Source organism: Delphinapterus leucas, chromosome 3, assembly GCF_059928025.1.
Source record: "Delphinapterus leucas isolate spDelLeu-1000000601 "Yukka" chromosome 3, BTC_Dleu_Yukka2, whole genome shotgun sequence".
Lineage (NCBI taxonomy): Eukaryota > Metazoa > Chordata > Mammalia > Artiodactyla > Monodontidae > Delphinapterus > Delphinapterus leucas.
Window position 1 is genome coordinate 118,859,292 of NC_143131.1, and position 15,643 is coordinate 118,874,934.

The window sequence follows — 15,643 nt, forward strand, 5'->3', positions numbered from 1 at the left end:
TATTTAATTTTATAAGTATACTTGTATCATACTATTTAAACATTTCTAATACCTCATTACTTTGGGGGAGTGCTATAAATGGAGAGGGCATTCTCACCACTGTGTAAATTTGTAGGTAACAGTTGTCAGCTTTTTAAAAATCAAGTTAAATAAATCAAGTTAATTTAGTTTTGAAATATAAACTTTTTATTTATAACTGAGAATTTTCTTTGCTGGGCGAGGAAGATGTTCACGGATTGATTAAACTTTTTTCTCACACAATCTTCTCCCTTGATTAGATGAACTGTTTGAGTAAATAAATAAACAAAAATATAAGATGTTTCTTATGAGGAGACCAGTATTTTCCTTTTCCAATGGAAAGGAAATTGCATATATGATTTCAGTAACATTGTATAATTTTCTACTTGGAGCAAATAAATAGAATTATTGCAACTGTTCCAGTTAATTGGACTATATTACCAACCTTCTGGAAATTGCTAGGAACTTCAATAGAAAGACAGATTTGATACTTCAATTAACTAACTTAAAAGTTGATATTCAAAGAGATTCTTCACGTAGGGCAGCAATTTATGAAATACCTTAACCGCTATAGAAAACCTTCAACTAACAAGACTGTAGGCCAATACATCTTTTTTTTTTTTTTTTTTCCAGTACGCGGGCCTCTCACCGTTGTGGCCTCTCCCGCTGCGGAGCACAGGCTCCGGACGGGCAGGCCCAGCGGCTGTGGCTCACGGGCCCAGCCTTTCCGCCGCATGTGGGATCCTCCCGGACCGGGGCACGAACCCGTGTCCCCTGCAGCGGCAGGTGGACTCTCAACCACTGCACCACCAGGGAAGCCCCCAATATATCTTTTGTCAAGGTCTTTCTTCCTGTAAGCAAAGGAACCTTTTATTTGGGGGCTTATTATTGGTTGTCAAATGAACTCTTTGTTTACTCAAAATAAGTGTAATAGAAAGCGATAAGGACTACTACTTATCAGGATAGATCTAGGTTAGTTATTTTAAGATGTTGTCATGTAAGTTATGTAAAATGTTCTCATGTTGGGGGGTACTTTGTATTACAGTTGTCTGTGAGGATTTTACAAGTATATCAGAATTGTGCAGAAGGGTGAGTGTTGGCAAGTGTCCGTTTGAAAATTCTTTTTAATAACTTTCATTGTCTCCTTTTGAGAAAGAGTTTAATTACCTACAGTTGATGACATTAAGGATGAATTCATGGTAAGATGATATTTTGGCATGACTTTGATATGAGTGGAGAATTTTTACAGGTAAAGATGGAGGTAATTTTTTAAAAATTGAACAAAGGTTGTATTGCGGAAGAAGGAAAGCAAGTGATCTATGTTGTCTGCAAAATAGAATATTGGAGAGTAGTTGAAAATAACACTGGAAATGTTGGCTTGTGACCATATCTCAGGTCACATAGAAGTGATTCTAACATCTTGGGATTTATTTGTTTAGTGCAATCCAATAAAAGCTGTACCCATGAAGATAAATATGGTGGTATGTGAAAAGACAGATGGACAGATGGACTATAGGCCAACTTTGAATAGGGCAGGTAAGGGAGATGGAGTAATAAAAAATTGATATAGGTGACATGTAGAATGTTCATGCCATTAAATAAAAGGTGAATTTAAGGGTTTGAATTTGGGGGGTATTAATTATTTATCTTCATAATCTTTAAATTGTAATCAAATTATTTTCTAGGAGTCATCAGCATGTATGGCTAAAAATGACAATTATAACCATTGAAAAGGGGGAGGAAGATGTGAGTTTGGGAATACCTTCAATAGAAGTCTTGTCTGAAATGTTGGAAGGGGATGAGAACACAAATAAAAGCATATAAGAGGTTGAGGTAGAAAGAAAAGGATAAGGTCATTTAGGAGCAGCGGAAGGATCAGAGCGGCAAAGCACAATAGGTAGAAATTCCACAAGATGGAGAAGTATAAGTAGAAATTCCACAAGAAGGAAAATATTTTGAGGGGGAGGACTAATATAAGCTGCAGAGAAATTAAGAAATGTTGTAAAGAATATGTGCTAAAATTTTCAGCCTCCATTATTAAATTAAAAAACATTATTAAGAGTAGTTGATGTTCACTCAACAAAGAAAGAATGGACTTTGATTATAAGGTTTTTAAAATTTGGGTAAAACTTGCTAATTTAAAATTACACTCTTTTCTCAAAATATAATAGTATATTCTGTGACAGAAATACATGCACATGTTTCTTCTCTATGCAAATATGTAGGATAGTTTGCACTTCTAATTCCCAAGCCTGGTTCATATCACACTTAAGCTTTTTAAAATGGCTGACACAGTTTTTCCTTTATTGGGAGGAAAGTTGTTTCACTATGAGTATTTTGAACCCTTACACTACTCTAAACTAATAAAAGAAGACAGACGAGATAAACTGACCCTGCAAATTACAAACATGAGGAGATTTGCTATTAAAATAAGGCAAAACATATATATGTAATATAAATATCTATATCTTTAACTTCAAGAACTATAGCGTAGCTTCGTTGTGAAGTCATTACTTACCCTTTCGAGCCGCATGATGTCGCTGTCTACCGTGAAGTTACAGTAGCTGTTATTCAAGTCCATTGCTCCCGTTACTGCATCCTTCCACGAGTGTTGAATGATGGCAGGCGCAGAAGAACTGAATTAACAGACTCGGGATCATACAATATTTCATCTTAATGCCTAGACAAGATTTCCTGATGGAACTAAACCAGCAAGTATTTGAAATGCTTATTACACCTGAAGGCCGACTGAGATCCCGGTGTTTGCTTCTCTCGCTTCTGCTCCTTGCAGCCTGGGAGGCGGGGAGCGGTCAGGTCCGCTACTCCGTCCCAGAGGAGGCCAAACACGGCACCTTCGTGGGCCTCATCGCCCAGGACCTGGGGCTGGAGCTGACGGAGCTGGTGCCGCGCCTGTTCCGGGTGGCGTCCAAAGGCCGCGGGGACCTTCTGGAGGTAAATCTGCAGAATGGCATTTTGTTTGTGAATTCTCGGATCGACCGGGAGGAGCTGTGCGGGCGGAGCGTGGAGTGCAGCATCCACCTGGAGGTGATCGTGAACCGGCCGCTGCAGGTGTTCCATGTGGAGGTGGAGGTGAAGGACATTAACGACAACCCCCCTGTGTTCCCGGTAAAGGAACAAAGAGTGTTGATTTACGAATCTAGGCTGCCAGATTCGTTGTTTCCACTAGAGGGCGCGTCGGATGCAGATGTGGGCTCAAATTCTGTCTTAACCTACAAGCTCAGTTCCAACGAAAACTTCGCGTTAGATGTGAAAACAAACAGTGATGACAGTACACAAATTGGGCTCGTGTTAAGGAAATCGTTGGACAGAGAGGAAGCGCCCGAACATAACTTATTCCTCATGGCCACTGACCAAGGCAAACCTGAGCTCACTGCCACTGTTCAGCTGCTGGTCACCGTACTGGATGTGAATGACAATGCTCCCAGTTTTGGACAGTCAGAGTATGAAGCAAAAATATTTGAAAACTCAGATAACGGAACAATAGTTATGAGACTGAATGCTTCTGATAGGGATGAAGGAGCGAATGGGGAGTTTTCATATTCTTTTAATAGTCTTGTTCCATCCATGGTTAGTAACCAGTTTAGAATAGATCCAAATACTGGAGAAATAGTAATTCAAGGGAATTTAGATTTTGAAAATATAAATGTATACAAAATCCGTATTGATGCGACAGACAAAGGCCACCCACCCATGGCTGGTCATTGCACCATCTTGGTGAAAGTTTTGGATAAAAATGATAATGTCCCTCAGATTGCACTGACTTCCTTATCCTTGCCTGTCCGAGAGGACGCTCATTTCGGCACTGTCATTGCCCTAATTAGCGTGTCCGATCTCGACTCAGGTGCCAACGGGCAGGTGACCTGCTCTCTGACGCCCCATGTTCCCTTCAAACTGGTGTCCACCTTCAAGAATTACTATTCATTGGTTCTGGACAGCGCCTTGGATCGCGAGAGTGTGTCGAACTATGAGGTGGTGGTGACTGCGAGGGACGGGGGCTCGCCTTCCCTGTCGGCCACAGCCAGCGTGTCCGTGGAGGTGGCCGACGTGAACGACAACGCGCCCGCGTTCGCGCAGCCCGAGTACACGGTGTTCGTGAAGGAGAACAACCCGCCCGGCTGCCACATCTTCACGGTGTCGGCGCGGGACGCGGACGCTCAGGAGAACGCGCTGGTGTCCTACTCGCTGGTGGAGCGGCGGGTGGGCGAGCGAGCGCTGTCGAGCTACGTGTCGGTGCACGCGGAGAGCGGCAAGGTGTACGCGCTGCAGCCGCTGGACCACGAGGAACTGGAGTTGCTGCAGTTCCAGGTGAGCGCGCGCGACGCGGGCGTGCCACCTCTGGGCAGCAACGTGACGCTGCAGGTGTTCGTGCTGGACGAGAACGACAATGCGCCCGCGCTGCTGCTGCCCGGGCCGGGCGGCGGGGCGGGCGTGCTGAGCCAGCTGGTGGCTCGGTCGGTGGTCGCGGGCCACGTGGTGGCGAAGGTGCGCGCGGTGGACGCGGACTCGGGCTACAACGCGTGGCTGTCGTACGAGCTGCAGCCGGTGGCGGGTGGCGCGCGCAGCCCGTTCCGCGTGGGGCTGTACACAGGCGAAATCAGCACGACGCGCGCCCTGGACGAGGTCGACGCTCCGCGCCAGCGCTTGCTGGTGCTGGTGAAGGACCACGGCGAGCCGGCGCTGACGGCCACGGCCACCGTGCTGCTGTCGCTGGAGGACAGCGGCCAGGCGCCCAAGGCCTCTTCGCGGGCGTCGACCGGCGCCGCTGGAGCGGAGACGGCGTTAGTGGATGTGAACGTGTACCTGATCATCGCCATCTGCGTGGTGTCCAGCCTGTTGGTGCTCACGCTGCTGCTGTACACGGCGCTGCGGTGCTCGGCGCCGCCCAGCGAGGGCGCGTGCGGGCCCGGGAAGCCCACGCTGGTGTGCTCCAGCGCGGTGGGGAGCTGGTCTTACTCGCAGCAGAGGCGGCAGAGGGTGTGCTCTGGGGAGGGGCCGCCCAAGACCGACCTCATGGCCTTCAGCCCCAGCCTTCCAGCTTGTCCAGTAGTGGTGGATATGGGCGAGCTTCAGGATTTAAATGGTGATCGGCTTTCCAAAGTAAGTCTGAATTTTCATAATTACCAGTTAATATTTATTTTCAAATGTTATAATTGTTTTCCTTCGGTTTATATTTACACTCTCTTTTTTTTGAAAAATTTGAATAATATTATATACGTCTTTTCCTTTTTGTTAATCATTATGATCTCTTTGGTTTATTAATGTTGACTTAAAGTGGAATCAGACGTTATTAATATCATTCTACACCTCAAGATTTTTGTCTTGAAACTCAAAATTTCATTGGATACATTCATTTGTGATGCATTTAAAAATTTGCATTGGTAGTATTTTTTTTCTTATTAATGTTGTAGAGCTTTCATTACTTTCCATTTGAACTTCAGGAGGGTTATTTCACAGTTACTCATTTTTTAATGATATATTGACATTTCAATGTCACTTTATTACACTTTTATCCTTTCAGCTTCCTTCTTCCTTCCTTTCTTTCCTTCTTCCTTTTTTTTTTTTAATGCTTCTGTTTCACCAACACTTTCAAGTTATCCACTTTGTTTAAGGACCCTGTTCATCATATCTTAATCTAGATTCCTTTTGGGGCCTGGTGATTCCAAGAGTCCAAGAGTCTGTAGTGCTTATTTACTGTTGGCCTTTTAAACCATTTAGAGACAAAGTACATAGTATTAGTTATCAGACTGAATACTTCTGATTGGGTTGAAGAAGTGAATGGGGAAATTTCACACTCTTACAACTACCATGTGACACCCATGGTTATTGCTCAGCTTATCAGGGATTCAAATATCAGACAAATAGTAATTCAACAGAATGTGAACTTTGCCCAAGTACATTCATGTAAAATCTGCATTGAACTCTCAAACACTGCAAATCACTTATTTATGTTTGATTTTTATTTGGTGGGTTCCTTTCATAGAACTATTTCTTCTAATTTAATGCTTTCATTATTCACTCTGTATTATGATTTAAACTCTTCACTGTTTCTTTACATGCAGGAAGCAGAGAATAGTGTTTATTGTTGTGAGTTTTGAAGCCATCCTTCCTTGCCTAAATTCCCCCCTACCAATTTTGTTCTGTGCAGCCTTGCTTAACCTCTCATTTTTCAGTTTTCCACCTGTAAAGCTGGGATGATAAATAGTAATACCTATCACAGGTAAATGCTGAAGTACTTAGTAAGTTGATACTTATAAAGTGCTTATGATAGTATTAGCTAAATAGTAAGAGCTTGATCAATTTGGCTATTAATATTCTGAAGAGGAATAGGAAAATCTAAAATGTCAGAAGGTCATCATTATGGCTTCTATATTATTTTTATTTTATGTAAAGGCTATTTATGACCTCCCTATAAATAATTAATTTAAGATGTATTTTAATTAATCCAAGATGTCTCTAACATTTTGAATGCCATTGAAGAAAATTTTGATCCATTTTTTCTATGTTGAAAATTGAATTAAGATTTTGGCAGTGGAAAAGCATTTTGGATTTAAAAAATACATTTAAGCTGCTGAGCCTTTGGTGCTTTGCTGAAGGTGATTTTAACTTTTTGTGTTGCCCATGTTTTCCTAGGAAGTATTAGACTACCTTAAACTGGAATGGCATATTTTCCTACATTTACAAGTTGTCCAGGGTCCATCAGAGGACTGAACTGGGGTTTGTGCTCCCCAATATTTTCATTTTCTATTTTTGAAATGGTGGAAACCATTGGTAGTGTTTCTGATTTTTAAAAATAAGTAAGCACACAATAGTTTTGTTTTGGTTTTTTTTTGGTGGCGTTGGGTCTTCGTTGCTGCACGCGGGCTTTCTCTAATTGAGGCGAACGGGGGCTACTCTTCATTGCAGCGCGCGGGCTTCTCACTGCGGTGGCTTCTCTTGTTGTGGAGCACAGGCTCCAGGCGCGCGGGCTTCAGTAGTTGTGGTGCACAGGCTTAGTTGCTCCGCGGAATGTGGAGTCTTCCCGGACCAGGGCTTGAACCCGTGTACCCTGCATTGGCAGGTGGATTCTTAACCACTGCGCCACCAGGGAAGCCCCACACAATAGTTTTTAAACACATACTTAAAAGTGACAAATAGACTATTGTTGTATAATCAATAAAGAGTGTCATTTGTATAAATAGTGATACCTAACAACCATAAAAATAGTATGCTGTCTTAGGAAATAGAGAAGAACCATAGGCATCACTCTTGAGTAAACATTTAAAAAATATTCTAGGATGGTCTCTAAGAACATGATGCTGTGTCAAGAATGATTGAATTAACAAGACCCAGCCCCTGGCTTCAAGAAGTTTATAGAAAAATAAAGATATCTGTCATACATAAATATAACCATCTTAGAGGCAGAATATTATAAGAGATACAAGAGATGTAAATCACTGTGATTGTATTGAACAGAAATATCCACCTATTTCCCTTGTTGAAGGAGTCCTTCAAGAGTTTTGACATTTTAGTGGTTTTTAAATGGAAAAGTTTCCTTTGGGAGAATATTGAGTATAACCGGTATTCTTGGCAACAGAGGAACTTAAGTAAAGTACACAGAAAACCCCAAATGTGCCTGGACACAGGGAAGTCCGTTTTGGTTAAAACATATAGTTCCCATAGGAAAGAGTATGAGATAAAGCAGGAAAAGTAATATGAGAAAAATCTCTTGGGTAATTTGAGTACTTGACTAAGAAATTTTGACTCACCTCTCACATCATTTGACAGCTATCAAAAAGAGTGAATCCATAGGAGTAAAAGGTGTTTTTCAGGAAGATGACTGCCAGGATTAAGAGAAGGATAAATGGAGTTGTGACAAGATGATGCAATAAGAAGCTATTGCAATAATTCAGGATAGCAGCACTATTTAAAACTCATTTAGGCAGATATTAAACTTGGAAAGCCATAGCATACAGACGTTAATTATTTTATTTGCAGTTGGGAAAATGGATGTGAAACATTAAAAAAAACTTGCTCTGTTAAGTAGAACTAAAAAGGATAAAACACCCCAAGCTTGATTAAAGGACTGCTTTAACTAAAGGACAGTTGAGTACCAACATTTAGCTGATGAAATAAACATATATTATAAAATAAATAATCTAAATCATGTTGGAGATTGTAAAAACAGATGGATATTCATAAAACATGAGGCTTAGAAAGAATGAAAGGAAAAAAGATATGAGAACCATGAAATCCTGAAACAGAACATGTAAATTCTGATGAAAAGAGAAATTCAGAATACTTCGTCCTCGCAAAATGCACTTAATACAAATTCTTCCTTTTCAAAGATACCCCAAACCTTCCCTTATTGTACTTTCTTAAGACAAGTATATGAATTAGTTGCTAATATTTCTTGCTTCCTAAAAACAACTTTTCTAAGTTTTTCTTCCACTAGATTCTTGAGATCCTGAGCCCCTAGAGAGACCAGGAGTTTCCTTAACAGAAATCTAAGAAAATGGAGCTTCCTGGACTCTGAAGAGAGGATTTTAAAACTTAGGGTTGCTAACATAATTTTATTTGTCACTTGGATTTTTATCTTTATTTTAAAACTTTGTGGAAAAACATATTTTCAAGGCTTGAGAACTACAATTATGGTCACACTAAACATCCAGAAGTGAAATCTCCTAAGAATGCCTTCAGCCAGCATGAGAAATGTTGTCCTACACTTTAACAAATATTTGTAGAAATTCAGAGATTGAAATAAAACTTTGCACCTTATTAATATAAAGTCGATTTTTGTAATTCGTACTTACTTTTTGGGCCACATGATGTCGCTCTTTACCATGAAATTCTCTTAATTCAACACAAAACTAAGTCATCCCTTTTCACATCGGAAAGAGTCTCCACTCTGTTTCAGTACCCGGAGGTTGAACAATGGCGAGCCTATCAGGATAATAGAGAAGGGATAAGAAGATTCCTCTAAGTTTTGCGACAAGTTACGCAGTTTAGAATAAAATACCAATAATTTGAAATGTACTCAAATCTAGGCGGCTCGGGGAACCGGCATCTACTGCTATTTTTTATAATTCTCATAGCCTGGGAGACCGGGAGCGGCCAGGTCCACTACTGGGTCCCGGAGGAGGCCAAACACGGCACCTTCGTGGGCCGCATCGCCCAGGACCTGGGGCTGGAGCTGGCGGAGATGGTGCCGCGCCTGTTCCGGGTGGCGTCCAAAGGCCGCGGGGACCTTCTGGAGGTAAATCTGCAGAATGGCATTTTATTTGTGAATTCTCGGATCGACCGGGAGGAGCTGTGCGGGCGGAGCGCGGAGTGCAGCATCCACCTGGAGGTGATCGTGGACCGGCCGCTGCAGGTGTTCCACGTGGAGGTGGAGGTGAAGGACATTAACGACAATCCTCCTGTGTTCCCCGGAACACAAAGGAATCTGTTTATCGCGGAATCCAGGCCGCTTGACTCTCGGTTTCCACTAGAGGGCGCCTCCGATGCAGATATCGGGGAGAACGCTCTGTTGACTTACAGGCTGAGCTCCAATGAGTATTTCTCTCTGGACGTACCAACCACCGACCAACAGGTAAAGCCTCTGGGACTTGTATTACGAAAACCTTTAGACAGGGAAGAATCTCCGGAACTTCATTTAGTGCTCACGGCCACTGACAGAGGCAAACCTGAGCTGACTGGCACAGTTCAGTTACTCGTCAAAGTGCTGGACGCCAATGACAACGCCCCAGCTTTCGACAGGACACTCTATGCGGTGAAATTACCAGAAAACGTTCCCAATGCAACGTTCGTAATTAAACTTAACGCCTCAGATTTAGACGAAGGCTTGAATGGGGATATTATTTACTCATTCTCTAGTGACGTTTCTCCAGATATAAAATTTAAGTTCCACATAGACTCCCTAAGTGGGAAGATTATAGCAATAGGACATATAGATTTTGAAGAAAGTAAAGCCTACAAAATTCCAGTAGAGGCGATCGATAAAGGCCTCCCACCCCTGGCTGGTCACTGTACAGTTCTTGTGGAAGTTTTGGACGCTAATGACAATGCTCCAGAGTTGACTGTCACTTCCCTGTCGCTTCCTATCTCAGAAGATGCTCAGCCCGGCACAGTTATCATCTTGATTAATGTGTCTGACCAAGATTCTGGTGCCAATGGGCAGGTGACCTGCTCATTAACGCCCCAGGTCCCCTTCAAACTGGTGTCCACCTTCAAGAATTACTATTCGCTGGTTCTGGACAGCGCCTTGGATCGCGAGACTGTGGCCAACTATGAGGTGGTGGTGACCGCGAGGGACGCGGGCTCGCCTTCTCTGTCGGTAACAGCCACCGTGTCCGTGGAGGTGGCCGACGTGAACGACAACGCGCCCGCGTTCGCGCAGCCCGAGTACACGGTGTTGGTGAAGGAGAACAACCCACCCGGCTGCCACATCTTCACGGTGTCGGCGCGGGACGCGGACGCGCAGGAGAACGCGCTGGTGTCCTACTCGCTGGTGGAGCGGCGGGTGGGCGAGCGAGCGCTGTCGAGCTACGTGTCGGTGCACGCGGAGAGCGGCAAGGTGTACGCGCTGCAGCCGCTGGACCACGAGGAGCTGGAGCTGCTGCAGTTCCAGGTGAGCGCGCGCGACGCGGGCGTGCCGCCTCTGGGCAGCAACGTGACGCTGCAGGTGTTCGTGCTGGACGAGAACGACAACGCGCCCGCGCTGCTGCTGCCCGGGCCGGGCGGCGGGGCGGGAGCGCTGAGTCAGCTCGTGGCTCGGTCGGTGGGCGCGGGCCTCGTGGTGGCGAAGGTGCGCGCGGTGGACGCGGACTCGGGCTACAACGCGTGGCTGTCGTACGAGCTGCAGCCGGCGGCGGGTGGCGTGCACAGCCCATTCCGCGTCGGGCTGTACACGGGCGAGATCAGCACGACGCGCGCCCTGGACGAGGCGGACGCGCCGCGCCAGCGCCTGCTGGTGCTGGTGAAGGACCACGGCGAGCCGGCGCTGACGGCCACGGCCACCGTGCTGCTGTCGCTGGAGGACAGCGGCCAGGCGCCCAAGGCCTCTTCGCGGGCGTCGACTGGCGCCGCTGGAGCGGAGACGGCGTTAGTGGATGTGAACGTGTACCTGATCATCGCCATCTGCGTGGTGTCCAGCCTGTTGGTGCTCACGCTGCTGCTGTACACGGCGCTGCGGTGCTCGGCGCCGCCCAGCCAGGGCGCGTGCGGGCCCGGGAAGCCCACGCTGGTGTGCTCCAGCGCGGTGGGGAGCTGGTCTTACTCGCAGCAGAGGCGGCCACGGGTGTGCTCTGGGGAGGGGCCGCCCAAGACCGACCTCATGGCCTTCAGCCCCAGCCTCCCTCCGTTCTTAGGTTCAGAAAACGCGGGCAAACTGCAAGATGTTGATCATTGCACAGAGGTAGGTCCATTTAAACTGATATTAAAATATTTAAGACGGAATTTTATAATTTATAGTGTTTCACATTTATTTTCCTTTTTATAATATATAGCACGTTTTCACACTTCAGTATACAAACGTTACTGTGGTTTAAAAATATTTAAAATTAATCGTTTTTCCCCCCAGATTTATTGCGATATATTTGGTGAATAGCATTGAGTATGTTTAAGGTATAAAACATGATGATTTGATACACGTGTATATGGCTAATTTAATCGCTGTTTCTCAGTGCCAGCAGACATTAACCATTCTCCATGTGTTGGGTTTCTACTCAAATTCAAATTTTTCTTGGATAAATTTCTTCTTACTGAATACGATTTTATTCTTTGTAATACCTAACTTTCTGAACCCTAACAACAACCTGTTTATATACATTCCTCCAAATAGCATTTAGTTTTCATTGTATGTAGTTTTAACCTTACTTCATATACTATGTTTCGATAATATTTACATATTTTCTGGGGATTACTTTTACTTTAAGATCAGAGCCCATCCATTTTATTTACTTCTCTCTCTTAGGGTCTGTTACATAGGTATAGAGAAACAGATATTACTATATATACTACATGTATATAGTGTTTATTGGTATTTTAAGCAGTTTAGTAATAAAGTACAGAATAATAATTTCTCTTCAAAATTTGCATGTTTTCATTTTCTTACCAAATTTATTATAGACCAGATAAAAATAAAACCAAAAGTGAACAAATACTTAATATTCCTTTCAACAGAATATCAAATAGAACATTGTACTATTTCAAGATATGTGCTTTATTATCAGATACTTTTTTAGTCATGTCAATAACAACATTTTTGGAGGATCTATGTATAGTAACTAATTTCTTTTAATCTGATAAAAATCTTACTTCTAATGATTAATATTGAGGAAAATACTATCAGCCCTTTGTAGATAGTTGGAATATTATGGAAAAATATTTCACATTTAAACATATTTTATATATGATTTAGAAAAATAATTTGATTAGAAAAACTATTAATTCCATTCTTGCTGTTCAAATGATTAATTTATAAATCTTTATTACACAGAATATGCAGGATGATTAGGACTCATTAATTCAAGTTAACATTTTTAGTTTTGTACAGTAAAACTTTGAGAATCCAAGAATGTTTATTATTTTTTTTTAATCTTTTCATTTTTTTGTTCTTCTTGTCTTTTTTAAATCTTTGCTTCTTGTAACTGTTTGACCTGGCTTGATGTTAGTTGGTCATAGATTTTGAGCACATTCCTTTGGAGAGAATGGTGGAACTTAATGGGATGGAATGAATAGTTTCTGGAACGCTCAATTTTTAATTTGTTATTAATATATTTCTTAATTTCTTTAACATTTATGACCAGAAATGTATGACATTTTATTTCCTTTGCTCACCTGTAAGTAACCTGAAACTAGTATTATTTTGTGGCTTATTTTATATTTCTCACAATACCTTCAGTGCCTAAATTTTATTTGGCTATTAAAAGCACATTACATGAAAGAAATAATTTTAATCCTTAACTTTAATGGCTGTGTTTTTTTCGTTTTTGTTTTTGGTTTTTTTGCGGTACGCGGGCCTCTCACTGTTGTGGCCTCTCCCGTTGTGGAGCACAGGCTCCGCACGCGCAGGCTCAGAGGCCATGGCTCACCGGCCCAGCTGCTCCGCGGCATGTGGGATCTTCCCGGACCAGGGCACGAACCCGTGTCCCCTGCATCCCCCTGCATCCCCCTGCATCGGCAGGCGGACTCTCAACCACTGCGCCACCAGGGAAGCCCCAATAGCTGTGTATTTTTAAAATATGCTTATCTTTACTGTACTGTTTGAATCAAATGTGGAGTTTCTCCCTTATGAAAGTGATGGTACACTTAGATTTTCTATTCTGTCTATGCCTACCTGATTCTTGGATATAACTTTAATTACTCAATTCTCCTAAATGTTTAATTGGTTTTTAAAAATTCCTTAATTAGAAATAAGACACTTAAAAATAAAAGAAACAAGACACTTTCCATCACCTACCATTTATTTGACAACTCTCATCATTTCGATAATTTTAGTTCTGTGTTCCTACAACTCTCTAATTGATATTCGAATTTCATTTTAGGGGTGTGCTTATCACAAAGATGGAGTCAAAATCTAATCTGTATTTTAACACTTTGCACTCTTCTATGTTAATGGTTTTATTTGTTTATTTTTAACTTTTTATTTTATATGGGTGTATATAGTTGATTAACAATTTTGTATTAGTTTCAGGTGAATGGTAATGATTTTAGCTATTAAATATTTCCTAACTTGAAAGGTACCAGAGCTCAGTTATTAAATACTGTGGATTCTGGAGCTTCCTGGATTAAAACTCCACCTCTTCCAGTTTTTGTTCATATAGCCTTTGATAAAGCATTTGTTATTTCAATTCCTTGGTTTCACATTCTACGCATGATGAATATAAATTCTATTGCATAGAATTTTTGTATCAAGTAAGTTAATATTTATAAGTTGCTTATAAAACGTCTGTCAAATACTATGTGCATAACAAAATTTAGTTATTATTCAAAAGAGTTCAAGGAGTTAATAACTGGAAAAAGAAAAACTAAAATGTTAGAAAGTCATTATGGCCTTCTATATTACTCTTATTTTATGTAAAAGTTATCTTTTGTGAAGTTATTTTCAGGTTAACCTACAATGTGTCAATATTTTGAATTCTTTGTGATAGAATTAAAAAACTCATCTAAAAGTCAGTTTCACCAGTTTTGGGAAGTCCAATTACCATTGTGGATGTGGAAAACCTTTTGGAATCTAGAAATTTATTTAGATAAAGTCTCCTCAAGGAAAGTTTAGACTATCTTGTGTTGACAGTAATGTCTTTTTTCATACTTATAAGTTGCTTCAGATCATTTAGAGGTCTGAGTAGGTGTTTGAAATCTTTGTTCTTTTCCATTAATGGTGTTTTCCCTTCCTCAAAAATAAGTATACAGTATGTTTTGATGATGATTTAAAAGTTAGTAGTAGTTACTGCCTGTTAACCATGGAAGTAGACCATTTATATAGAAAGTGTTACAGAATAACTTTTAAAATATAGTCATCAGTCTTCATTAATCATTAGTAGGACCCTCAGGGGATTCCAAGACCATGTTAGCATGCCAGGGACCACTGAATTATCAAAACCCAGCCTCTGACATCAAAACGTTTGAGATAAAATAAATATATGGTTCATACAATGAAAGACAAGATATTATAACAGGCCCAAAAGCAAAGCTGGGGTTGAAGGAAAATCACTCCCTATTTGTCTTTCTGAAGGAACACTTGAAGAGGCATGGTGTTTTCAATGGTTTTTAAAAGGGTAAGTTACCCTGAGAGAATATTGAGAATAATGAATAATTCTGTGAAGGAGAAAATTAAGCAAACTTGAAGACACACAAAAGCCTCTATATGACTGGAAACACGGAATAGTCCACTGTGGTTAAAACATATGGTTCACATAGAATAAAGTCAGAAAAAGTAATATGAAAATATCTCTTGATTCTGAGTACTAGACTAAGTAACTTTGAGTAGTAGATTAAAGAATTCGGATTCTTCAGAAGTAAATTGGGAACTATCAAAAGATCTTGAGCAAAAAAATTCAGCACCGTGTTTCAGAAGATTGGATGGAAAAACAATCTAGGAAGCTACTGCAATAATTAAGGATAGGAGCAATTAGTTAAAAACGTTTCTTAGGCAGGTAGCTGTAAGAATATGAAAGAAAAGATAGATATACAGGAGCATTAATGGTACCATAAACTGATAATTTTGCCTTTACTCTTGAAAAGCACTAAAATCTAGATGTAATTAATCTACTTGCAGTTTAGAATGAGAGTAGTTCACAAATGAGCTTTCCTTGTTAAATAGATACTAAGAAGGAAAAATCCCAAGCATAACTTTAAAAACAGAAATTGTCCTAAGTACTAAGGATGAACAATAATGAAATTAAAATGTATGTATTATGAAAAGACATAATGTAAACTATATTGGGGATTGTAAAAAGATATTCATAAGCATTAAGGCTTGGAAAAATGCAACTATATAGATATAGGAATGCAACACATTTCTGAAAAGAAATCACATTAATTCTAATAAAGAGAAAAATATAGACTAGTTTCTCCCTACAAAATATATTAAAGCAAATTCTTACTTATATTTAAATGTTTTACA

At 41.3% G+C, this 15,643-nt stretch overlaps 1 protein-coding gene across 1 annotated transcript; it reads left to right on the plus strand.

Moving 5' to 3' along the window:
• The first annotated feature begins 971 nt into the window (after positions 1-971).
• LOC149749654 (protocadherin alpha-7-like) lies at positions 972-11,676 on the plus strand. The gene is made up of 2 exons (XM_089909382.1): positions 972-2,832; positions 9,134-11,676. Exons 1-2 carry the CDS (start codon positions 2,695-2,697, stop codon positions 11,513-11,515), a joined length of 2,520 nt encoding a protein of 839 aa, XP_089765508.1. The 5' UTR covers positions 972-2,694; the 3' UTR covers positions 11,516-11,676.
• Positions 11,677-15,643: the final 3,967 nt, after the last annotated feature.

Excerpts from the sequence above, each read along its gene's own strand:
- LOC149749654 (XM_089909382.1), top strand. The coding sequence starts at position 2,695 with ATGCCTAGACAAGATTTCCTGATGGAACTAAACCAGCAAGTATTTGAA. Across the intron at positions 2,833-9,133 it reads GGGAGGCGGGGAGCGGTCAG|GTCCACTACTGGGTCCCGGA; the intron begins GTCCGCTACTCC and ends GGGAGCGGCCAG.